Source organism: Chiloscyllium plagiosum, unplaced genomic scaffold (genome assembly GCF_037043375.1).
Source record: "Chiloscyllium plagiosum isolate Xiang-an unplaced genomic scaffold, Cpla_swu_hap1 HiC_scaffold_25, whole genome shotgun sequence".
In the NCBI taxonomy this organism is placed as follows: Eukaryota; Metazoa; Chordata; class Chondrichthyes; order Orectolobiformes; family Hemiscylliidae; genus Chiloscyllium; species Chiloscyllium plagiosum.
The window spans coordinates 50002322-50029046 of NW_028270163.1; the positions used below are offsets into that span (position 1 = coordinate 50002322).

At 39.5% G+C, this 26725-nt stretch overlaps 1 protein-coding gene across 2 annotated transcripts in view; it reads left to right on the plus strand.

Moving 5' to 3' along the window:
* Window positions 1–26725, plus strand: part of aspscr1 (ASPSCR1 tether for SLC2A4, UBX domain containing) — a 225808-nt gene that overhangs the window by 83240 nt on the left and 115843 nt on the right. For both annotated transcript variants that reach the window (XM_043714988.2, XM_043714990.2), the window contains exons 6-7: window positions 128–201; window positions 4708–5329. In XM_043714988.2, the coding sequence (XP_043570923.2) occupies window positions 128–201; window positions 4708–5329 (696 nt within the window). The remainder of the gene's footprint in view (window positions 1–127; window positions 202–4707; window positions 5330–26725) is intronic.

Sequence of the window (26725 nt, forward strand, 5' to 3'; positions counted from 1 at the left end):
AAATTATCTTGTGATTTTAAACTGCATCTGGTTGAATCCATGTTTTATCTGCAAGAATTTATATTGAGTTAATGGAGGTAATTTTACATTTTTGATGCATGTTCTTTCACTTTGTGGTCTGTTTCAGATAGCTGGAGAATCTGCACTAAAGGCAACTACTCTAAAATCACTTGGACTTACTGATGGTAGTGCCATCATTAGGTAAGAAGCCAACCATATTTGAGCAGATATATTTTGGCAAAAATTGTTGGTGTTAAAGCTATGATCTCCAGTTCTGTGATTTAGCAGGAATAATCATATTAAGTACATGATCATCATTGGTAATCTAAATGTAACAAGATTTTTGGCCTTGCCAAACAAGTCTTAAAAGCTGTTTAGGGTGGGAGAGAGGAGCACCATTAATCTGAAAGAAAATGCTGGTAGTGTACTGCAGACTTGGTTGAAAAAGAGAACAGGCAAGTTCATGTTTCAGGTGGAGACATTTCAGTAGATACCAATTTGATTTAGGATCTTTAACTGAAACATTAGCTTGTATTTTCTTTTTTCAGGCTGACGTTCTATTTTCATAACAGTTTCTGTTATGGAAAAAGGCCCATTTTCTGCTGCTTGTATGTGGCATATTATGCAAGCAGAGTTTTCTTGAAAAATGTGCTCATAATTAAAATTATTCTTTGTGAGATTTTAACATATTATGAGGAGGAATATTTTTAGAAATTTAAATTGTGTGACGTAGTTAACAATTAACTTGCCTGATTAATGGCAGTTATGATACCTAATTAGACAAATCCTAAATTATTGAAATGCGATGACTCAGATTATCTTTTTGAAGAGTTGGCTATTACAGTCAATGTTTTTGTGCAATCATGGATAGCTGGAGTGATTAATGGCACTCACTAAAGGACAAAATGAGGCAAGGTAATCTTTGATTGCTGAAGGTTGTTGTGAAGCTGAAAGAAAAACACGCTTCTAAGTGAAACAGCATGCAGTTCTGTAACATTGGATAGGGGCAGGGTAGGGCTGCAAAACTTGCTCTTAAATGAAATTTGTTCTTACATGACTTTCTTTTAATTGAATTAATCTGTTCTAGAAAATAGGCAGCATATGTTTTTATGTAATCCATATTTAATTTCTTCATATGGTATATGTTTTTTAAAAAAACAGATACCTGACAGCTATTGCGTGGATTGTATACTTCAGAGGACAGGTGGAATGTAATTAAATGTTCAGAACAAATTCCGTGAAGCATAGTATTTTATATTCTGTCACATTTGTATAGTTGAATGCCATTTCTGAAAATTAGGTTTTGTAATTCTATTGAGTTCTAATATGTTGAACCAAGTTTCACAATTAATGAGCCATTGCATTTTAAAATTTGTTCTTGGAATCAAAGTGAACTGGTATGAATGTATTTATTACCCATTCTTAGTAGCACCCAGAAAGTGTTTTATAGGCCACCTCCTTGAACTGCTCATATTTCACAGCAGTTATTTACAACCAAATATCTTGCCAGTCACTTCAAACAGTATCAAGTCATCAACGTGGTGTGAACTGTTCACGTATTTGCTGAGACTGCATAGTATCCATTTAAAATTTCCATAGATACCTGGTAGCTTGATGCAGTTTTTCTAAGCAATGACCGCAAATCACCAAATCTATTGAACTAATTTTCATAACTTAGATTATTAGGGTTTGACTGCTAGATTGAGAGTCCACTACCGTAACCCTAAAACATGACCACTATCAATTTGATTTTGCTAATTGATGTTTAGAAGCAGAACGAGACCTTATAATCTGGGTGAACTAAACTTCATAATCACGAGTTCTAAAACCAGATCCTTTTATTATTTTACTGCATATATAATAACACAATGCGCTTATAATACATAAGTTGTTTCAAACTATTTGTTTGCTTTGGAAGTAAGGTATTAAACTTGAAATCCCTAGTTTTTTGTATGGTGTTGATGGTTCTGTCCTGCACTCCAGTGGGGTGATACATGATTTCTTTTAGTTACCTTTGTCATTTTATCTCTTTACATGTATATTCAATTGATGTTGGTTGTGGGTGAATGTTTATTTACTCACCTCCTTTCTCTCCTGTTGTATGCTTTTGTTTTCTTTTCAGAAATGTGATAGTGCCTACAAGCAATGGTATAGTATTTATTCAGTCTTTATGGAGGACTCACGCTGTTGTTTTATCTCCTTTGTAATGCAGCATCTCACCTCCTCTTCGCACAAATTGATACTGTGATTCATTCTCTGTATATTACTGCATTTTTTCTTTTCAATTGTATCAAGGTGGATCTTGGTTATTGTGCTATATTTGTCACTTCATGTTGTCTTTCGGACTGCTTTTACCTGTAATTATGTCATTAAATTGTGTTGCTGTACAGCCCATGTTGCATATGTACTTAATTTTAACCTTGTAATTGAATAGCATCAAAAAACATTGTTTTTGTCCTTTACCCTTTTACATGAAGAATTGATTTGTATTGGAAAAAAATTCTTGGAGGGCATTCTACATGCTCTTGATGATGCTCAAAAATATGGCTGATCTACAAATTCACGAAGACCAGTTGGAAGCTGAGACTGCAGGACCCCATTGTGACAGCCCTTCAAATGTAGCAATCTTGATCTGCCTGTATATTTTGAGGAAGTTAATGGCCCTAACATTGTGTTCCTTTTTTGTATTCTAGTTTGTCAATATATTTCTGTCTTTGCAAAAGTCAGTGACTATGTAGACTAAGTCAATGCTGATTTCGACTTAGGTTGTTCTTGGATTGGCAGCTTAGTGCTGTGCTTTTCTTCACCTTTCTCTCCAACATTTCTTGATGATTCCTCAAAGGAGCGGTGAAGAGAAATAAACCCCTCCTAAAGCAGGCATTCCTTTGACTGATAAAATGATCAATTGTAACTTTAGATCTCAAAGAAAAGGCATTAACTGCTAACTAATGTAAGTCAGTGTTGGCTGAATAAAGCAAACGTGAAATACAGTAAGTAGAGAAATTATGCACCAACACCTTTATTTCTTGCATTTTGTTGAATGGTGAAATAATTAATTTTATGATTACCTGTGTAAATACTTTATTTTGTGCACACCTTGAAAAGGAGTACAGGTTCAAGGATAACATGGAAGAAATAATTTTGCTGTTTTTATCACAAATGGTATCGTCTACATGGATGTATAGATGATTAAAGAAGCTACACAATAACAGGTTAATGTATGAAGGAGTGTTATAGAATTGAAGTTGCTGAACCTATAGCATGCTGAAGGTTTCAAATCTCTATGAAATTGATTTTGATAGTAGCAAGGCATGAAAGGGTATTGGGGAGGCAGGTAAGAAAAGTAAACCCAAGAATCACAAATGTTTTGGAAATAAATTGAAGCTTTCATATATGTGCATTAATGCTTCAACCTTGTGTACTATTTGGGAATATGAATTGCGAACATTGTTTTTATATACATGATTCATAATATTAATTAAATTTAAAAATGAACATGGTTACAACAATATATTTTGTTGTGTAATCAGCCCTACCAAAGTTGCTTTGTTCCATTTGCAGCAATGCACATTACTGTATTGCCTTATTCTACAGTTGTACGAAGTACTGATTGCTGAACTTTAAAAGAATTCATGACAAGCCTGCCCTGCCCTGACGTTCAGCAAAAAACACGGTTGATCTGCCCCAGACATCAGTTTTTTTTGTGCCAGCTCAAATAGCTATCCTCTCCCCAATATCTCAAAATTCTATCTGCCTCTTCTTTAAATACTTGCAATTATCTCGCTTCCACAACTCTTTGGAGTAGAGAATTCCAGACATTCATCACTGTCTGGGAGAAGTTCCTTTGCATCTCTGTGTTAGGTGAGTGACCTTTAGATGAGCCAAAAATTATACACGCTACTCTGGGTGTAGCCTTACCAACATTGGGTATAATTGCAGCAAGACTTTCATATCTTTAAACTCTAAATACCTAGCAATAAAGGCCAAAATTTGATTGTTTTCTTAATAGTTGTTGCAGCTGCATGCAACCTTAGTGATTCATGCACAAGAACACCCAGATCCTTCTGCATTGCACTTTTTTGAGTCGCTATTTAAATAATAGTTGATCTTTTGATTCTTCTACTAATAATGCCAACAATACAGTACGGTTGAGGACGTGGTTGAATGAAATAAATAACTCTGCTTCCAAAAAACACATTGCTTCCAAACTTTTGAGTTGGTCTCCATTTTCTGGTCTCATTTGTATAAGCCCATTTTAAGAATGTTTGTTAGTTCAGTTGGTTGCATGGCTGGTTTGTGACGCAGAGTGTTGTGAACAGCATGAGCTCAATTCCTGCACTGGATGGACTCTCCTTCTCAAAACTTCCCTTCCTGGAGGCATGGTGACCTTCAGCTTAAACCCCTACCAAGTGTATCTCATGAGAGAGCAGCCCTATGGTCCTCTGGTACTATGGCAACTTTACTTCATTTATACATCCAGAGATAGTAAACTTTTGTATATTCATACACCACTGTTATTTTAGATTAGCTAGCATTCCTAGCTAAGCAGTCCTGCTTCAAACACCTTGATGCTTGATGTTTTGAAAGTGGTATTGTTTGCATTGTGACAATAGCTAAACCAGAACTTGCCTGACTCTTGCCTGACTACTCCGTTCATATGGTTCTGTGATTTATTTTTTGATAATTCTGTATCATTATTTCACACAGATATGTTTTGAAGAGATCCAATGTGGATGCACAAAATGGAGCAATGGATTTGGCTTCAATTTCTGACAAACAGCCAGTGAACAAATCTGAATCAAAAACTGTGCTGATCGAGGTTGTTGATGGCTCTGCGACTGAACCAGGCTCCGTTTGTTCTGTCGATGATTCTAGTCCTAATGGGTTGAGCACAGAGATTAATTTGCACAGAACTGTGGAGGAGTTTGCACAGAAGGAAGTGCCATCAATGGACTTGACACAAGAACGAAGCAAAGACAGTACAGATCCTTTTCAGAAGAAAGATGAAGACAAATTGTCACCTGAACAGATCAGCTCTGAATCATCAGAAAATCCACGTGATGGTTCAGCACAGCTTCTTGCTCCTGATTCAAGTCCTTCCTCAGAATATTCTGATGTTTCAGACTGCATTGCCTCATCCACCATAAACAATGAAAGTCCTGAACTTTCCTCCTTTCCAACAGGAAGTCAAGATCTGAGCAACTCGGGAATGGATCGTAATCAATTTATCCTTGATGAACCATCAAAGACAACAGCACACTCTTCTACTTCAGCTGGTCCACCACATCCAAAGAAATCAAAAACTGTTCCTCAGCAGTCACCTTTAAAGGTAAGAAATTAGATATTCGTTTAGTTTGGGGAAAAAAATGTCCATTGCTGATGCAACAAGTGCAAGGAAGCACAATTTGCATTTATTCTGTAATTTGTAGTAACAGGCCACGCAGTTATGTCAACACTTTAGGTGTTTGCACTTCTGCCAGGATCTTATGTTACCGTACAAGTATGAAAGCCTTTAATACCAATCATGGTGACTTTTTTTCTCCCCCTCTTTGCAGATAGAATCTGTTGTAATAACTGTGATATAATCGTCATGTAGCAATTTAAAACACAGTGCTTTTTATTTTTGGCATTCCTAGCCTTTCCTTCCTCTACTAATCCTAGGCTTTTAAGACCCACGTTTCATTTTACTTAGTCACTTCCTTTTGACTCGCCTTGTCTGACTTTAAATCTTCTTGATGCTGAATTACATGGTGAAAGTCAAATATTCCTCCTTCGATGTTTACTCCAAACCACACTCAGACCTCTTACTGTCATGGCTGGCAGTACTTTAGGAATTCGATAAGCTTCCAGTTGCAAACTAGAATGTTCACTTCCTTAACTTTGTAATCACATTGTATTGATACTATGGCAAACAAATGTTGGGGGTGGCTTGTAAAACATCTTAGAAGTGTGTGAATATTTAATTGAAACTTGCCTGCTTGTCACCTTTGGCAGTCTATACTGACTACTGATAGAATGTAAAGCCTTTGTCTGGCAAGCTGCAAATCAGACCTTTTGCTTCTGAATTTCATGTACTCCCAAACCCAGAACTTGATGATGTTGGCCTGATCCATGCCAGAAGGTAAAATGTAAGAAATATTACTACACAGTATTTAGATTGAAGTAGCGTCATTAGGATTGTTGATATTTAAGGTTGCCATAGATTGGCAATGTTAAATTGCCCCATAGTATGCAGATTAGGTGGGTTAGCTATGGTAAATGTGCGATTTCAGGGATAGGAGGGGATGCTGTTGGAGGTTTGGCACAGACCTGATGGGCTAATGGTCTCTATCTGGCTTGCAGCGGTTCTACAATGTTTACTGACTAGAATGCTACCATCAACCATGGCTGTTGGAATATGAGCTGGGCTTCACAAAATCTCTGTTGATCCATTGTCTTATGGACACAGGCATAAACCTGTCCTAGTTAAAACTCGGGAAGTAGATGTGTAACATATTATTTTGATTTGGAAGTAGTGGTAATTTCACTTATCAGAAGAGTGCTTATTTCTGACACTAGGATCTGAACTTTCCCATTTTTATTCCTGCAGTCTTTAAAAGTCCGCCTTTGGTCACCAGTCTTTTACAGCACAGCTGAAGGGTTTCTGGTACAATCTTCTGGAAGGCATCCAATGTAGGCTTTTCCCTTTAGCTTCAAGCTAAAAACATCTCCCATTAGATGATCTCTTTTCCAATTTTGTTTTTTGTTGAATTCTAGTTCCCAGTTTTGGACTGCATTTTGGACAATAAATCTAGCATCTACTCTACCTGAGGTGTGGACCTGATTCTTATACTTGACTTCTAAGAAGCTTCAAGGTGCACAAGTCAAAAATGTTTGAAACAACCTGTTGAGACGTTGTGGCACACCAGTGGAGCAAGTGTGACTTGGAAAACTGATATCATTTAGCTGCTTCTCTCAATCCAGGCTTGCCTACTGGTCATGCTCCAACTGAATTTGCAGAGATACCCCAAAGTAAAGAATTTCACTGAGACTCTACACATCTCCATTGACAAGGTGACACTAATGACCTGTTCCAAGGTAGAAATGAAAATTAACTACTTTTTAATTCAAAAGCTTTCTTTAATTCTGGAAAAACATATGAATAACTTTTACGAGAATTACTGCAGAGGTCATGCCTCCTATTCTTTAGCTTGGTAAACCTGTTTTAGATTAGATTAGATTAGATTAGATTACATTACAGTGTGGAAACAGGCCCTTCGGCCCAACAAGTCCACACCGACCCGCCGAAGCGCAACCCACCCATACCCCTACGTTTACCCATTACCTAACTCTACGGGCAATTTAGCATGGCCAATTCACCTGACCTGCACATCTTTGGATTGTGGGAGGAAACAGGAGCACCCGGAGGAAACCCACGCAGACACGGGGAGAACGTGCAAACTCCACACAGTCAGTCACCTGAGGCGGGAATTGAACCCGGGTCTCAGGCGCTGTGACACAAGCATAAATCTGCCCCAATTAAAACTTGGGAAGTAGATGTGTAACAATGGTCCATAAAGGATGTTACTTTGATGTGGAAGGAGTGGTAATTTCACCTTGGAAGAGTGATAAAATCATCCTCCAGCTGCCCCTATGTGAAATGAGATTTTTCCATCCTCCACTTTACTGACATTACACCTTGTTGAACACAAAATTTGCTGAAAAGAATGTATTTGTCAGTTTGGCGCACTTTATTTCTGTGTTGAAAGAAGAACTATCCTGTCTTTGATTTTGTTTTACCATTTCTTGGGCACATGAGCTATAGATAACGTTGAGTTAGAGTCTATTCCAAGTATCAGCCTATGTTTTTCTGAACCATTCACTTGGAGCTGTGAGTTCTGTTAACCCAATCTCTTGCCTCTTTTGGTCGCTATTCTTCCAATGTGTAAGTAGCTTATCTCCTCTCTTCACAGTCATGGCAGATTGGGGTAGAAATTGGGCATTGTCAGTTTTTTGTGCAATAGTCTATCTTAAAGCTTAGTGTTAATTGCCAAGAAGCAAAAATGGCCCTTAGTTGAGTGATATGCTCTTCTTGTAGGATGTGGGAGTTGAGGGGGAGTTTACATGTTACAGAGGATTATATCTGTAATAAATGCTATTGGTTGCAAATCCTTTCAGATTGAATGGATCGGTTGGAGTGACATTTAGAGGCCTTGAGGAATTTACAAGACCAAGGCGATGTGTTGCAAGGCAGTTAAAGAAAGGGAAAAAAGTCGCAGATAGTCACATAGATGGGTTAACTCCATGAAAGGTAAGAGAGGTAGGTAGGTAGTGCAGGAGTCTTTTGTGGCTATCTCCATTTCAAACATGTATGCTGTTTTAGAAAATGTATGGGGTAATGGATTTTCAGGGGAATGTAGCACGAACACCCGAGTTTCTGATGTTAAGACTGGCTCTAATGCAATGAGGGGTCCGTTGGGTTCCAAGAGACCGATTGTGTTAGAGGACTCTCTAGTCCGAGGCACAGACAGACATTTCTGTGGCCAGCAGCGAAAAATCAGAATAGTGCTTTGTCTTCCTAGTGCCAGGATGAAGGATGTCTCAGAGAGGGTGCAGAATGTCCTCAAGGGGAAGAGGGGCCAGCAGGAGGTCATTGTACACGTTGGAACCAACGATATAGGGAAGGAAAAGGATGAGATTCTGAAGGGAGAGTATAGAGGGTTAGGCAGGAATTTAAAAAGGAGGTCTCGAGAGTGGTGATATCTGGATTACTTCAGGTGCTACAAGCTAGTGAGGGTAGGAATAACAGGAGAGAGCAAATGAATGCATGGCTGAGGAGCTGGTGTATGGGAGATGGATTGGAAGGGCAATATACTGGTAGGGAGGTTTGCTAGAGGTGCTCGGGAGGATTTAAATTACTACGGTTGGGGTGGGGGTGAGACCCAGGGAGATAGTGAGTAACTGTGGTTCTGTTCGCCGAGCTGGAAGTTTTTGTTGCAAACATTTCGTCCCTTGTCTAGGTGACATCCTCAGTGCTTGGGAGCCTCCAGTGAAGCGTTTCTGTGGTGTTTCCTCCGACATTTATAGTGGCCTGTCCCTGCCGCTTCCGGTTGTCCGGAAATCTTCTCACAAACTTAGATAGTGAGTAAAGAGATCAATCTGAGACTGGTACAGTTAAGAAAAGAAAGCAAGTCAAAAATTCAGGGCAGGCAGGGACAAAGCAGAGAACTTGGTAGGACTGATAAATTAAACTGCATTTATTTCAATGCAAGAGGCCTAACAGGGAAGGCAGATGAACTCAGGGCATGGTTAGGAACATGGGACTGGGATATCCTAGCAATTACAGAAACATGGCTCAGGGATGGACAGGAGAAAGTGAGGTCTGCAGATGCTGGAGATCAGAGCTGAAAATGTGTTGCTGGAAAAGCGCAGCAGGTCAGGCAGCATCCAGGGAACAGGAGAATCGACGTTTCGGGCATAAGCCCTTCTTCAGGAATGGGGAAAGTTTGTCCAGCAGGCTAAGATAAAAGGTAGGGAGGAGGGACTTGGGAGAGGGGCGTCGGAAATGTGATAGGTGGAAAGAGGTCAAGGTGAGGGTGATAGGTCAGACTGGGGTGGGGGCGGAGAGGTCGGGAAGAAGATCTCAGTTTAGGAAGGCGGTGCTGAATTTGATGGATTTGACTGAGACAGGGCGGGGGGAGGGGAAATGAGGAAACTGGTGAAATCCGAGTTCATCCCTTGTGGTTGGAGGGTTCCTAGCCGGAAGATGAGGCGTTCTTCCTCCAACCGTCATTTTGTTGTGGTCTGACGATGGAGGAGTCCAAAGACCTGCATATCCTTGGTGGAGTGGGAGGGGGAATTGAAATGTTGAGCTACAGGGTGGTTGGGTTGGTTGGTCCGGGTGTCCCAGAGGTGTTCTCTGAAACGCTCCGCAAGTAGGCGGCCTGTCTCCCCAATATAGAGGAGGCCACATCGGGTGCAGAGGATGCAATAGATGATATGTGTGGAGGTGCAGGTGAATCTGTGGCGGATATGGAAGTTTCCTTTGGGGCCTTGGAGGGAGGTGAGGGGGGAGGTGTGGGCGCAAGTCTTGCACCTCCTGCGGTTGCAGGGGAAGGTGCCGGGAGTGGAGGTTGGGTTGGTGGGGGGTGTGGATCTGACGAGAGAGTCACGGAGGGAGTGGTCTTTACGGAATGCTGATAGGGGAGGGGAGGGAAATATATCCTTGGTGGTGGGGTCCGTTTGGAGGTAGCGGAAATGACGGCGGATGATGCGCTGTACATGGAGATTGGTGGGGTGGTAGGTGAGGACCAGTGGGGTTCTGTCCTGGTGGCGGTTGGAGGGGCGGGGTTCAAGGGCGGAGGAGCGGGAAGTGGAAGAGATGCGGTGGAGGGCATCGTCGACCACGTCGGGGGGGAAATTGCGGTCCTTGAAGAAGGAGGCCATCTGGGTTGTACGTTTTTGGAACTGGTCCTCCTGGGAGCAGATGCGGCGGAGTCGAAGGAATTGGGAGAATGGGATGGCGTTTTTACAGGGGGCAGGATGGGAGGAGGTGTAGTCCAGGTAGCTGTGGGAGTCGGTCGGTTTGTAGTAGATGTCCGTGTTGATTTGGTCGCCTGAGATGGAAATAGAAAGATCGAGGAAGGGGAGGGAGGAATCTGAGACTGTCCAGGTGAATTTGAGGTCGGGGTGGAAGGTGTTGGTGAAGTGGATGAACTGTTCAACTTCCTCGTGGGAGCACGAGGCGGCGCCGATACAGTCATCGATGTAGCGGAGGAAAAGGTGGGGGGTGGGGCCAGTGTAGTTGCGGAAGATGGATTGTTCCACATATCCTACGAAGAGGCAGGCATAGCTGGGGCCCATGCGCATGGGCACCCGCATGGGCCCCAGCTATGCCTGCCTCTTCTCCTGCTGAACACTCTCTGCTCATTCCTGAAGAAGGGCCTGTGCCCGAAACGTCGAATCTCATGAACTCGGATTTCACCAGTTTCCTCATTTCCCCTCCCCCCACCCTGTCTCAGTCAAATCCATCAAATTCGGCACCGCCTTCCTAACCTGAGATCTTCTTCCCGACCTCTCCGCCCCCACCCCAGTCTGACCTATCACCCTCACCTTGACCTCTTTCCACCTATCACATTTCCGACGCCCCTCTCCCAAGTCCCTCCTCCCTACCTTTTATCTTAGCCTGCTGGACAAACTTTCCCCATTCCTGAAGAAGGGCTTATGCCCGAAACGTCGATTCTCCTGTTCCCTGGATGCTGCCTGACCTGCTGCGCTTTTCCAGCAACACATTTCCAGCTCAGGGATGGACAGGACTGGCAGCTTAATGTTCCAGGATACAAATGCTACAGGAAGGATAGAAAGGGAGGCAACAGAGGATGGAGATTTGCGTTTTCGATAAGGCATAGCGTTACAGCTGTATTGAGGGAAGATATTCCCAGAAATACATACAATGAAGTTATTTGGGTTGAACTGAGAAATAAGAAAGCGATGGTCACCTTATTGGGATTGTATTAAAGACCCCCTAATAGTCAGAGGGAAATTGAGAAACAAATTTGTAAGTAGATCTCAGTCATCTGTAAGAATAATAGAGTGGTTATGGTAAGGAATTTTAGCTTTCCAAACATAGACTGGGACTGCCATAGTGTTAAGGGTTTAGATGGAGAGGAATGTAAGTGTGTACAAGAACATTTTCTGATTCGGTATGTTAGTGTACCTTCTAGAGAAGGTGCAAAACTTGACTTACTCTTGGGAAATAAGGCAGGGCAAGTGACTGAGGTATCAGTGGGGGAGCACTTTGGGGCCAGCGACCATAATACTAATAGTTTTAAAATAGTGATCGAAAAGGATAGACCTTTGACGGTATTAGGCAAGAACTTTCAAAAGCTGATTGGAGGCAGATGTTCGCAGGTAAAGGGACAGCTGGAAAATGGGAAGCCTGCAGAAATGAGATAACGAGAGTTCGGAGACAATATGTTCCTGTTAGGGTGAAAGGAAAGGCTGGTATGTGTAGGGAACGCTGAATGACTAAATAAATTGAGGGATTTGTTCAGAAAAAGGAAGCATATATCAGGTATAGACAGAATAGATAGAGTGAATCCTTAAAAGAATATAAAGGTAGTAGGAGTATACTTAAGAGGGAAATCAGGAGGGCAAAAAGGGGACATGAGATAGCTTTGGCAGATAGAGTAAAGGGGAATCCAAAGGGTTTTTACAAATACATTAAGGACAAAAGAATTACTATGGAGAGAATAGGACCTCGCAAAGATCAGTAACGTTGCCTTTGTGTAGAGCCGCAGAAGATATGGAGATACTAAACAAGTATTTTGCATCCGGGTTTACTGTGGAAAAGGACATGGAAGATATGGAATGTAGGGAAATAGATGGTGATATCTTGAAAAATGTCCATGTTACAGAGGAGGAAGTGTTGGACGTCTTGAAACGCATAAAAGTGGATAAACCCCCACGACCTGATCAGGTGTACCCTAGAACTCTGTGGGAAGCTAGGGACATGATTGCTGGGCCCCTTGCTGAGATATTTGTATCATCGATAGTTACAGGTGAGGTGCCGGAAGACTGGAGGTTGGCTAATGTGGCGCCACTATTTAAGAAAGGTGGTAAGGATAAGCCAGGGAACTATAGACCAGTGATCTCGTTGGTGGACAAATTGTTGGAGGGACAGAATGTACATGTATTTGGAAAGTCAAGAACTGATTAGGGGTAATCAACATAGCTTTGTGCATGGGAAATCATGTCTCTCAAACTTGATTGAGTTTTTTGAAGTAACAAAGAGGATTGATGAGGGCAGTGCGGTAGATGTGACTCATATGGACCTCAGTAAAGCGTTCAACAAAGTTCCCCATGGGAGACTGGTTAGCAAGGTTAGATCTCATGGAGTACAGGGAGAACTAGCCATTTGGATACAGAATGGCCTCAAAAGTAGAAGACAGAGGGTGATGGTGGAGGGTTGTTTTTCAGACTGGAGGCCTGTGACCAGTGGAGTGCCACAAGGATCGGTGCTGAGTTGCTACTTTTCATCATTTATATAAATGATCTGGAAGCGAGCATAAGAGGTACAGTTACTAAGTTTGCAGATGACACCAAAATTGGAGCTGTAGTGGATAGAGAAGAAGGTTACCTCAAATCACAACAGAATCTTTATCAGATGGGCCAATGGGCTGAGAAGTGGCAGATGAAGTTTAATTTAGATAACTGCAAGGTGCTGCATTTTGGAAAGGCAAATCAGAGCAGGACTTAAACACTTAATGCGAAGGTCCTAAGGAGTGTTGCTGAACAAAGAGACCTTGGAGTGCAGGTTCATTGCTCCTTAAAAGTAGAGTCGCAGGTGGATTTGATAGTGAAGAAGGCGTTTGGTATGCTTTCCTTTATTGGTCAGAGTATTGAATACAGGAGTTGGGAGGTCATGTTGTGGCTGTACAGGACATTGGTTAGGCCACTTTTGGGATATTGCGTGCAATTCTGGTCTCTTTCCTATCGGAAGGATGTTGTGAAACTTGAAAGGGTTCAGAAAAGATTTACAAGGATAGTGCCAGGGTTGGAGGATTTGAGCTATAGGGAGAGGCTGAACAGGCTGGGGCTGTTTTCCCTGGAGCGTCGGAGGCTGAGGGGTGACCTTATAGAAGTTTATAAAATAATGAGGGGCATAGATAGGGTAAATAGACAAGGTCTTTTGCCTGGGATGGGGGAGTCCAGAACTAGGGGCCATAGGTTTAGGGTGAGAGGAGAAAGATGTATAAGAAACCTAAGGGGCAACGTTTTCACACAGAGGGTGGTGCGTGTGTGGAATGAGCTGCCAGAGGCAATTATGGAGGCTAGTACAATTGCAACATTTAAAACGCATCTGGATGGGTATATGAATAGAAAGGGTTTGGAGGGATATGGGCGAGGTGCTGGCAGGAGGGACTAGATTGGGGTGGGATATCTGGTCGGCATGGACAAGTTAGATCAAAGGGTCTGTTTCCATGCTGAACATCTCTATGACTCTAGCTTGAGTAATTTCAAAGTCATTTCTGTAGACAGGAAAAAGCAATTAAACTTAACCTTGCATGAGAGCAAATGGAATGTTCTCTACTGTTGGAAAGATATCACCATTAAAATGAAGAATCAGTTACGTGCTTCATAAGCTTAATATTCAACTATTTCTGAAATGTTTGTCACCTCATAACAAATAGAATAACCTTTATTGTCAAATAAATGCAGTGAAAAGTTTATGTTGCTGTTTGGCACCATCTCAGGTATAGGCTATCTAGGTACAGACACTTTGTGTTTTCACAGAATTGAAATAGTTTAAAAAAAAAAAGCCTGGCATGGGAATATAGAGTTTAAATAGTCAAGAATGAGAATAGTGATGTGCTTGAATGTCTACCACACTTTTATATCCAATTTGGGATGAGCAAAAGCTGATAAAATGTCATCTCAAATATTATGAAGCAGAAGTCAGTAGTCAACGCAAAGAAAAAGAAGCAAGTTCCCCTTCCAAATCTAATTGAGAAGTTTCATTTACCATGAAGCATCTGCAGTTTTTAGTAAAGATTTGAGTATTAAGAACAATCAAACAGAAAACCATTAATGAACCAATTTGAGGATATGACTGTAAGGATTGATTTGGAGTGGGACATTTCAGTTTACCAGAATTAGAGCATAATTTTCTCTAAGTCATTAGAACTGATTTGCTAATATTTGACCATTTATAAATTGTAAGAAAAACAAGTTATCTGCATACAGTCCTGATAAAATTTACACAGTTTTTCAATTAACATAGAGTCATACTTAATTAACCATCCATGCTCCATCTCAGGGCTTTCAAGAAAGATGTAACACTATTTCTATCCATTTAACAATGAAAAGGAACATCACTTCTGAAATGGATATTATTGTACTCTTTAGAAGTTGGGAAAATGTGTCCGGAAATAAATTCAGCTTTCCACTCTAAGAAAAACCTGTGGATGAAAAGAGAGCAAAGCATATCTTATTGGTTGGTATAATATCTCCTGTGTTATCATCTGGCATAGCAAGATAACCCCAGTGGAATATAACATTATATTTAGAACATTTATAACAGTATATTTAGAACATTTGCAGCATCTAAGAAATATATAAATGAACATATAGTTAACTATCAGATCCTAGAATGTGTAGTATAAATGAAGACACATCATTTGCGTAGGATTGGTCCCCTTGTGTTCAGAAACTATTCTCTTAATTTTCTGGATGTTGTGTTGTCTTTTGCAATTCAGTTAAAGATCAAGCTGTTGTGAATCATCCATTTATAATCATCCATCAGTCTTATTGAAGCCACAATTTGAAGTGTTTATAAATCATTGGTTAGCTCTATATATGCCACATTTACATCTGAATTAATTATAGTTTTCACAACACCGTGATAAAGATCTAATTTCTTTGCTGTTACTTTGATGTATTATGCTCCTGAGGATATTATAACAAATCTGATTTCCTACAGAATGATTAGAAGTTGTAAATTATTTTATATTGTGACAAATTGGAAAATATACTGTGGTCTGAAAGGACGTCAAAATGAGAATTGGATAAGTAATGCTGGATATAATACGCAACTGCATTGAAAGGAGACAGATCAGCAGCTTTACTTATACTAACAACAACTAATAATAGCACTCAACTGTGGTATTGTGAGACTGTCTTATCCGTTTTATCTTTTCAGTTGAAAGGATGGTAAAAGCTAAATTTACTATTTACAAAGCATGTAAATGTCATTTGAAATTGATTTTTTGGCTTCTTGGGAATGTGAATTTACGAAAAATATACAAAGGAAGATTAATGCTATGAATCATTGATACTTATTTATGTATTCCAGAGTTCATATAACATTACCTGCAAGAGTGAAGTGTGTGTGTTTCAGGGATGCTTTGTCTAGATTTCATATCTGTCACTTTCTTATACTGTACCGACATTTTATATTTTCTTACATAATGAATCAAAGTGGAATCATTCACCCAGGTGGTGCTGTGGTTTGGACCTCATTCCCCAAAAAGATGACTGAGGCAGTAAGCTAACTTACAATTTAAAATAGAAACTCGATATATGCTTGCAATGTGCCAAAATTTGAGCTTATTGACCAGGCGCTGGGAAGTTGTATAAATTGTACAATAGTTGAGCATTCAGTTGTCTTCATGAAATGGACATGTTAATAAAGTGTATCCCTTAAGATAATAGCTAATAAAGGATTGAAGGTTTGACTGCAGTTTTATCCTTCTGGAATAAGTGGGGACTTTGCAGTATTGCTCATTCTAGCCAGCATAATCTCAACAACTCTCTCCCGAAACCTTCTATGCAATAATAATGCTTACTAAAACAGTGTAGAAAATTGGTCAGGTGCCTATTAATGCAATGATTTTTGTATTAATAGCAACATTAATATTATAAAGCATGTTAATATTATAAAGCATGCAGAAAACTTACAATATTTGTAGAGACTATGAACATGTGTTTCTTGCACACTTGCTGTCCCCTCAAACTCTCATCTTTCCTCAAACATTTCTTCCTCAACACAGTCTCTCTCTTCTTTCCTTTCCCCCACTCTCACACCAACAGTTGTTAGATTGTTTTTCCCCTTCCACCTTGCTCCATTTGAGTTGGAGCTCTGTTGGTTGAAAAATCAAAAGTTTCTGGAAGTGGATCAATTAGTTAGATTATGGAAGGTAAAGTTAGACGTTTTAAGGTCCTAAGACTTAGAGTTATGTAATGAAAATATTCAAAATTGCCAATTTGTTTAGTGCGTTTTTTTTGACTTGAATGAAATGAGAGCCAATACCATGAGATCAAAGAACAAATAATGTGACTTCATCATCCAAATGTAGACTAGTTTTCAAGACGAGTTGATTCAAAAATGTGATTTTTAGAAAGTTGAACTGCAATAAATATGCTTTGGTTTGTAGTCCATGTCTGACCATTCAAAGTTTCTCATTGCCACTCAAAATTTGAATTATCTAATAATTTAGATGCCGGTAATCATGCAATTTGAATGAACTACTTTTGAGTTAATAGGGTTAGATTGCAAAGAAAATGCTGCTGTGGAAAATTCTAGTTTTCAGTTGTAATATAAAAGATAGTGGAGAAAGCCCTTCTTTCCAACAGCATTAAAGAAAACAGAACAATAGTAGAAAACATAGTATGCTACAAATCCTGTACTTGAAATCATAAATATTTATAGGACCATTCCCAAACGAAGAGAGTGATACAAGGGCAGCACCTGAGAAAAAAGGCATTTGGTTATGGGGAGATTCCTTCTGCAAGACCGACTGCAGCAGGATGAGCTCAGTTGTGATAGCCTTATGTTTAACAGCCTGCCAACATGTAATTAATTAATGGGACTGGCACCAAGATTTTAAATCGACCTGAAGGCTTTTGTTTTTTTTTTAAGAAAAGAAATTACTTGTATTTTGCGGTAACGTTCTAATTAATTCCCAAAGTTGTTTTTTAATTTGTCAGGTTGAAAGCTGACATATGAAGCCCATAAAAGTTACTGGCACAAGTCTTACCGGAGAGGTCAGCTTAATTTGAACTTCATTTAAAAAGAGCTGCCATCGGTTAAGAACCCACTTGAGAGCACTTAACAAGCAAAACAATAGTTGTGAAAATATTCAGTTATTTTAAGTACTTCGAATTCCTCTGAGTACCTTTCAACCTTTGAAATGTGCACTCACTCAATTAGCAACTAGAAACGTATTGCTCACAAAATTCCTCTATGGAAAGCTTACTCACAGAAAGCCTTTGGAAATCACTCAGACAGCAACCCAAACCAAAAAATAAATGAAAACTTAGATATTTATAGAGAATTGAAATTTTGTTCCAAATGTATTTTTTATTTTTGTATTTAGGACATACAATAAAATTTATATCTTGAATGTGAAATCAGAATGAACTTTCAAGCACTTGCTTTACTTTCCTCTGTTAGTATTAATGTAATCTTGTTTTGTACATTTAAAAATGCTAACTACCTAACCATTTGAACTGATCAATACCGTGGGCGGCACGGTGGCACAGTGGATAGCACTGCTGTCTCACAGCGCCTGAGACCCGGGTTCAATTCCCGCCTCAGGCGACTGACTGTGTGGAGTTTGCACGTTCTCCCCGTGTCTGCGTGGGTTTCCTCCGGGTGCTCCGGTTTCCTCCCACAGTCCAAAAGATGTGCAGGGTCAGGTGAATTGGCCATGCTAAATTGCCCGTAGTGTTAGGTAAGGGGTAAATGTAGGGGTATGGGTGGGTTTCGCTTCGGCGGGTCGGTGTGGACTTGTTAGGCCGAAGGGCCTGTTTCCACACTGTAATGTAATCTAATCTAATCTAATACATATGGAACTGCTCATCAGTAAGATACTCTCATGTTATATATGCTATGCCAGGAAACAGTCGGTCAATCAATGGCTCCGGAACCACTTGTGCATGAAGGTATTTCTTCATTCTCCAAAACAACACTACTAAATTTTGAAGTTAAGTTTCTACAGTAAGATTTTCTTCCCAATTGAGGAATATTTGATTGGACAGTTTCATAGTCTACCTTCCCATTCATATGGTACGAAATATGATGTGCTTAATGAAAGTTATGCACTTGACTTCACAATATCTTGGTTCACAGCAAAACAGTTGGAATTTTTTTGGGTGACATTTGACTTAGGGTCTTATTGGATTTTTAACAATTTGTGGATGTATGTTTATGTGTAACTGTTCATTCAATAGTAAAAATCAATATTTAACCGGTAGCAGAACCAGCAACAGCACGGCACAGTGAAGGTGATTGTTTTATATGTTAATATGAAACCAACATCTCTTTTTTGCTATCCTGAACCTGATCTTTTGGCTTAAAGTGTAAGGAGTGAATTGAACAATACAATGTATCAGCAAGGATATTATTTTATTCTGCCTGGTACTTACAGTTTGGTTTTTACGGCTTAATTCTCAAAAGTAAAAAATAATCTAATCAGAACTGTTCAACATTGCCTCCTTGGCCACAGCTACCAGACACCTTCTGAATTGCTATAATCTTGCAATGGAGCTGGCGCCCCATTGATCTGCAAACACTGTGCAAATATTGTCTGAAACATTCAGGATGGTGACTTAGCCTCAGATTAATCATAGTGTATACTCAGCAGTGTGGCTGGCTTCAGTTTATGTCAAAGAATTCAGTTTTCTTGTCCGTACCCCAGAGTTGTCACAGTTTCTTGGGAATAATCCTGATGGTCATTGCTGCTAGTTGAAAATGTTGATATTGATTATCTCATCAGCAATTTTTTTCCTGCTCCAAAGGAGTCTTTAAGAAACAGTATCAGCAACGGTTCAACTGATACTCTTCTTCAACTGCTATAATCCACGGGCACCTTGTTTTGCATCCTTCTGAAAGATGTATTCATTGTAGCTGACTTAGTTTTGTATAGGGTAGATCTCTGGATAGACAATACATCAATTTTTTGTGTGAATTAACATAGTTGTGAAACTAATCTCATGTCCTTTGCTATTATTTTAGTTTGTATCTTATTGCTATTTCATTTTAACAATTTCCTTAACTACTCTGCGTTATATTTCTAAACAGATAAATGTGCTCCAATTGAGCAGGGTAATGCAGTATCCAGAATAAATCCTAATAACAATGAAGCCATGAATGTTTGGCAAAATGATAATCTAAAACTGAAGTGAATTGTAACATTAACACAAAAATTGCAAAATTTACCAATTTTTATTATTGTCCTGTAAATAACAGTGAGTGATTAATAATGTGAACAATTCAATAGAATTATATTAGGGGAAGATGACAGCTGAGCTGGACTTTTAATCCAGAGAACCAGGTAATGTTCTGGGACTCTGGTTTGAAATCCCATCATGGCAGAATTTTTAAAAATCTGGAATTAAGAGTCTAATGATGACCATTGATGATTGTTGGAAAAATTCATCTGGTTGACTAATGTCCTTGAGGAAAGGAAACTGCCAACTTTACCTAGTCTGGTCTACATGTGATTCCGAGCCCACCACAATGTGGTTGACCTTTAGCTGCCATCTCGGCAATAAATGCTGGTTTAGCTATCAATGCCCTCATCTCCTGAATCTCTCAGATTATTCTGTTAAAAATCTAATCTAAAATGTGGTACGAATCTAATGGCTCGTGAGCCTGCAGTGACACTTTGAAAGTACAATAAACACTCCCATTTATTTTGCCAAAAACCAACTATCTTGCCACTTTTCATGTCTTTTGAATGTTATAATTGCATCAAGTTCATACCATTCTGCTAATGCATTTCAATCGTAGTGACTCTTTTGTTTAACTTCACTGCTTTTATTTTGCTACTATAGATAGTCCCTTATTTATGAATATCTGACTAATCAACACTCATACTTACAAATGAGATCTTATGTTAATATTAATTTTAAGGATACAACATGCGAACATTTGTTCTTACTTATAGTGGCTATTTTATGCTATACTGTATTGTGTCCCAACTTGCACACAAATCGACTTATGAATGTACTCAGGAATTGAACCTGTTTGTAACCTAGGGATGGCTTGAATATGGAAACATAGTTTAGATTGCAGCTGACTTGACACTGTAAGTTCGTAAACTGTTGTCTGCATTTTCTGGAGCTAACTTTTGCATAAAGACTTCAGACGTTACCGCATAAATTCCTCAAGACACACATCATGAGATGAGGCTACTTGTGGTGTCAGACAGTTTTAAGATTAAAATCTATTTTATAGATAATGCATTTGATGTTTTGTAACTGGCAAAGCGCTTCCTTTCTCTACTCAGTTATGCTGGAGGTGATGGCAGCATCCAATACTATGGACAAGAAATCATGCAGCAATTTTCTTTGGTACAGTCTGTCTTCTGTTCCAGATTATACTGTTGATGTTTGAGGTATTTACATATAATCTTTAAGGGTCTAGTTTGTGTTTTATTTCTCACCAAAACGGTGTAAAAATGTAGATTAAATGTATGTAATTGTTAGAAATAGTTTAGGGCTTTATAAATTTCAAAATGATATTGGAAGATGTTAATATTGATGTTTGCTATTGAGTTTTATTCTTGTGTATGTGTACTTTGTTGTAAATTTAAGTATGCTTTCCATTCGTGTACAGATCTTGATGTGGCCTGTCTGCCCAGTGGTAACTTGGTGGACTGTTTATTTCTTTATTGCAATATATGGCTAATCACAGAACAATGACTTTAATTGATTGTTTAGAGGTTGTGCATGGTCTCATTACCAACTTAGTAATGTAACAGTTTATGTCTGGTATCGATTGATATGCTGTCGTGGTCGCTGTATCACTTCCACTATTTTGGAAGTTTGGCATGATGAATGAATAATTGAGTAGTCAATTTTCATCAAAATATTGGTTCAATTCTCATCTGCTCTTTATGGGTAAAAACTAACACCTGCTTCTTAAGGTTATGGAAAAGAGAGAGGGTTGTCTAAATTGTGGTGTATTCACATGCAGCGTTACTAAAATCTATGGTACTAAGTAAATCTCCAGTACTTCTATTGTGAACTGTGTACCACTTCGTGCATTTTAAAAATCAAGCATCACCGTTTCAAAACAACGATGGGGCGAAGTTTTTTTTCTCTTAGGGTTGAAAGTCTTTGGAAGTCTTTTCCTAAAATGGTGGCGGGAGCAGAGTCCTTGAATATTTTTAAGGCAGTTAGAATCTTGTTAAGCGAGAAAGTAAGAGGGTACCTGGGATTAGCAGGAATGTGGATTTAAATTTGCAATCAGATCAGGCATGATTTTATTGAATAGTGGTGGAAGCTTAATGCACTGAATGCTTTTCTGCTTCTTGTTTGTATATGAACTTCATAGTTATTTTTAGTGTCAAACACATCACCAAAGCAATTGTTCAGGCCCACCTAGCAGTATACAGTGAATTGCAAACGTGTTGAAGTTTGGTTTTAAGCAAATACACACCCATATAATTTCAAATAATTGTTGATCATGTGTAAAGGTTCCTCCCCCCCCCCCCCCAACCCTTTCAGATAGCAGTCATTGTGGCTTTGGAATTTGTTGTCTAAGGAGCCTTGCTGAATTTCTGCAGTGTAGTTCATAGTTGATACAGACTACTGCAGCTCTGTATTCATGGTGGAGAGAATGAATGTGGATTTGGTGACAATCAAGTGGATTGCTCTGTTTTGGATGGCAAACAGAGATGTAGAAAATATTAACAGCAGTAGGTGATTTGGTTCATCGACCCTGCTGTGTTATTCAAAATGATCATGTCTGATCTTCTGTCTCAATATCATAATTCCACTTTCTCCCCATAATCTTTGACATTTTTAGCTCCTAGAAATCTATTTCTTCAGTAAATTCAGTCACTTGACCTCCACTGTAGAGAATTCCACAAGCTTGCCATACTCTGACAGAAGAAGTTTCTCCTCATATCAGCTCTTATATCTTGAGACCGAGACCCTTGTTCTGGACCTTATTGGCCAAGGGAAACATCATCCCAGCATCATGTCTGTCCAGCCCTGTCAGAATTTTGTTTTAATGAGATTCCCTCCCACTGTTCTAAACTCCAGTGAATACAAACCAGTTGATTCAACCTCTTTTCATATGACAGTCCTACATTCCCTGGAATCAGTCTGAATAACTTTTGCTGTATTCCCTCTCAGGGTAAGCATAGCTTTTCTTGGGTAAGGAGACCAAAACTATACACAGTACTCCAGGTATGATCTCACCAAGACCCTGTACAACTGCACTAAGATTTCCTTGCCTCTGTGTGCGAAGCCCCTTGCGATGAAGACCAAGATAACATTTACATTCCTGACTTGCTTTCAATGACCAACGTACAGGAACATCCATGTCTTTGTACTTCAGACTTTCCCAATCTTATCACCATTTAAATAATACTCTGCCATTCCATTTTTCCTACTGAGTGGGCAATTTTACACTTAAGCCTATTAGATTAATTTGCCACACTTAACCTGTCTAAATCACCCTAAAGGTTTTTTTCCATTCTCCTCACCATTCACATTCCCACCTAGTTTTGTGTTGTCAGCAAACTTGGAAATATTACATTCAAATTTCTCATTTGAATTGTTGATATATAGTGTGAATAGCTGGAGACCAAGCAGTATTCCCTGTGATATCCCACTTTTCATCACCTTCCATCCTGAAAGTCACTAATTTCTTTGTACTCTTCATTTCCTATCTATTAACCTTCTCAATTCATGCCAATATATTACCACCATTCCCATGTGTTCTGAATGCTTAAAACCTCTTATGTGGCACTATATCAAAAGCTTTCTAAAAATTCCAAAACACTGTCCATTTGGTTCTCCCTCATGTATTTGATTAGTTACATCCTCAAAAAAAAGCAATATGTTTGTAAAACATGATTTCCTTTTTGTAAATTCATGTTGGCTTTATGTAATAATACTGTTGATTTTTTAAAAAGCATCCTACAGTAGTAAACTTGGGTGTTGTTGGCACTGCAATCATCCAGGCAAGTGAGGGGTAATCTTTCATAATTCAACCTTGTGCCTCGTAGGTGGGCATCCTTTTGGGTGTGAGAAGGTAAGTTTCTTGCCGTCAGATTCCTAGCTTCTGATCTGCGCTTCCACCCATTGTGTTTATATGGCGAGGATAGTTTAGTTTCTCGTCAATGATAATCCTTAGGGAGGTTGATATTGGGGGATTCAGTGATAGTAATCCCATTAAACGTCATGGAGCATATTAGATTTTCTCCTGTTGGAGAAGCTCTTTGCCTGATGCTTTTGATATGAATTGGGCCTAGATATTGTCCATGTCTTGCTGGTCATGAACACAAAATGCTTCAATATCTGGAGTTGCGGATGTTGCTGTATATTGTGCAATCACCAGTGAGCATCCTCCCCTCTCATCTTATGATGGAGGTAAGATCATTGATGAAAAGTTGAAGATGGTTGAACCCAAGACGCTACATTGAGGATCTCCTGCGGAGATGTTTGGAGCTGAGATGACTTGATGTCCAACAATGGCAACCTATTCCAGGTATGACTTCAACCAATAGAGAATTTAACTCTCAATTCCCATTTACTATTTTGACTTGGGCACCTCAGTTCCACACCTGCTTAAACAAATCTTGATATCAAGGACAATCACTCTTAACAAAACCCTGGAGTAAAGCTCTTTTGTCCATGTTTGAATCAAGGCTGTAACTAGGTCAGAAAGTGAGCGGCCTTGTTGGAACTCAAACTGAGGATCAGAGGACACATTATTGCTTACCACATGTCTCTTGATAACACTGTTGATGAGCTATTTTATCACTTTACAGATGAACATTGATGAGAGTTTGATGGGGTAGTAATTGGTTGAGTTGGATTTGACCTGCTTTCTGTGTGCAGGATGCACCTAGGCAAATTTCCATATTGCCAGATAGATGCCAGTGTTGTTGCTGATCTGAACAGTACTGCTAGGGTCCGGCAAGTTCTGGAGCCACAAATTGTCAGGGCAGATGCTGGACTGTTGTCAGCGCCTTCATTTGTTTCATGATATCATGTGGTAAGAATCAAATTGGTTGAAAACTGGTATGTGAGATGCTGGGGACCCCTGGTGGAGACCAACATGGCTTATCCATTCGGCACTTCATACTGAAGATTGTTGCAAGTGCTTCAATTTATCTTGCACTGATGTATTGGATCCCATTATTGTGGATGGAAAAATTTGTTGAAACTCCTGCTGTAGTAATTATTGAATTGTTCAGCACCATTCACAGCTCAATGTGGCATCTGCTGCTTGATGTATGTGGATTTTAGATCTGATCTGTTGGTTCAGAATCACTTGCTGTTTGTTCTGTTTGGCATGGAAGTAGCTCCTTTGCTAAAGCTTCACAAGATTGATACCTCATTTTTAGTTATGCCTAATGCCGTGCCAGTATTGATCCCTTATTAATGTTAGTATTAGAGTGGCAAATCTATCCCATCAGCATCGTAGTAGTATCACACAGCACAAGGAGGGACATTGTCAAAGTGAAGAGAGCACTTTGACTCCACAAGGATTGTGCAGTGGTGGTGCTCCCAATATTGTCATGAACAGATATATCTGTGGTGGGCACGAGTGAGGATGAAGTCAAGTAGGTGGGGGTGTGTTTGGAATCTAGTCGACATACTAATGGAAATTTACCTCAAACAATGCCAGATTGTTGCTTGACTAGTCTTTGAGACAGATTTCCCAATTTTGACCCTAGACCCCTGATTATAGTAAGGAGGACTATGCAGGGTTGACAGGTCTGAATTTGCTGCTATTAGTTCTAGTGCCAAGCATGCTGCCTGTTGGTCTGTACAGTTTCATCCCTTTGAGATGTTTAGTAGTTTGGTATATCTGAGTGGCTTGGTTAGCTATTTTCATGAGTAGTTAAGAGTCAACCATTGCTGTGAGTCTAAAATCACATGTTGGCCAGAAAAAGTAAGGATTGGAGATTTTCTTCCTTGTAGGACATTAGTGAACCAGAGAGGATTTTATGCTTGTTAGTAACTGTTTTACAGTCATCATTAGACGTTTTAGTTCAGATTTTTTAAAAATTCAAATTGCAACATTTGCCATAGAGTCATACATCATTAACTGGAACACTGAATTATGGTTTAGTAACATTACCACTATGCCATAGCCTCCTCAGATTATACACTATAGATTTCTACACAAACTGATCCAACCATACATTAGGATGTTTATCATTGTGATCCAGGAAAACTTGGTTGCTTTGTTCAGACTATTAAACAGTTTCCTTGAAGGATGCAGTTGCAGAAATTCTGTACTTCCTTCAATGAGATCAGAGGCTCAAAATGTATCATTGGTAATCACTTCCTAATGAGCATGATTGTCCACCTAGAAAATTCTGTGTCACTGATCATAAGTTCTGAGGGTTGTTGCATGGCTGATGAGCTCCTGGGAGATGGAATTGGTTTTCTAGATAGATGCCTTGTGCAAGACACCTATCAATATGGGAATGTTAAACATCAACAGATATTATGTCCTTGACAGAAAGTAGGTCCAGATCCAATGGCCAAGACACCTCAACAACTGTGGACCTCCCTGCAGCTGCAACTTTCATCCACTCTCACAGCCGTTAATAGCACATGGATATCTTCCCCCGGATCGCAGTTAAGGACTTGTTTTGGACTATGCTCTGTATGGTTACCACACTCTGATCTTACTGTTAGTGGTGGCCCTGCCAGCATTTGAGACCCCTAATGGCATTACTTTCAGGGTCAGTGGAACACTCAAACCTCACCACTGCAGGGTAGCAATCCACTAAAAGGTCATAATGCCTAGCCAATAATTAATTGTATTATTAGATTGAGTTTGTTGTATGTAGTGGTGCATCACGTTTGTGCGCTACTCTAGAGGGCTGCTGAACAAATTGTGACTTCGAGTACTTTTAATATATTGAATCTAATTGTTTAAATTTTGGGTTCCAGGTTTGAAATCTGTGTGTTGAGCTTGTAGCTGATGTTGTAGATAGAGTGTGGTAGCACAGACATAGCTGGCAGGTCAAAAAACTTGCGTGTACTAATGTTTGCATTTTTTTTGTTTTTGCCGTTTATGCTAGACTAGAATGTTGTACTTCAAAGGTTTGCTTTTTTAATTAAAAAGAAAAGCAAACCAGTACATTTTCCACTCACTTTTGATGAAGTGTGGTTTGCAATCAAAAATTGAACAGGATAAAATATGTACTCTGCTTTCTTCTGCCATGGATGTTTAGCAGACCGAACCAACAAGCCTTTGATGTCT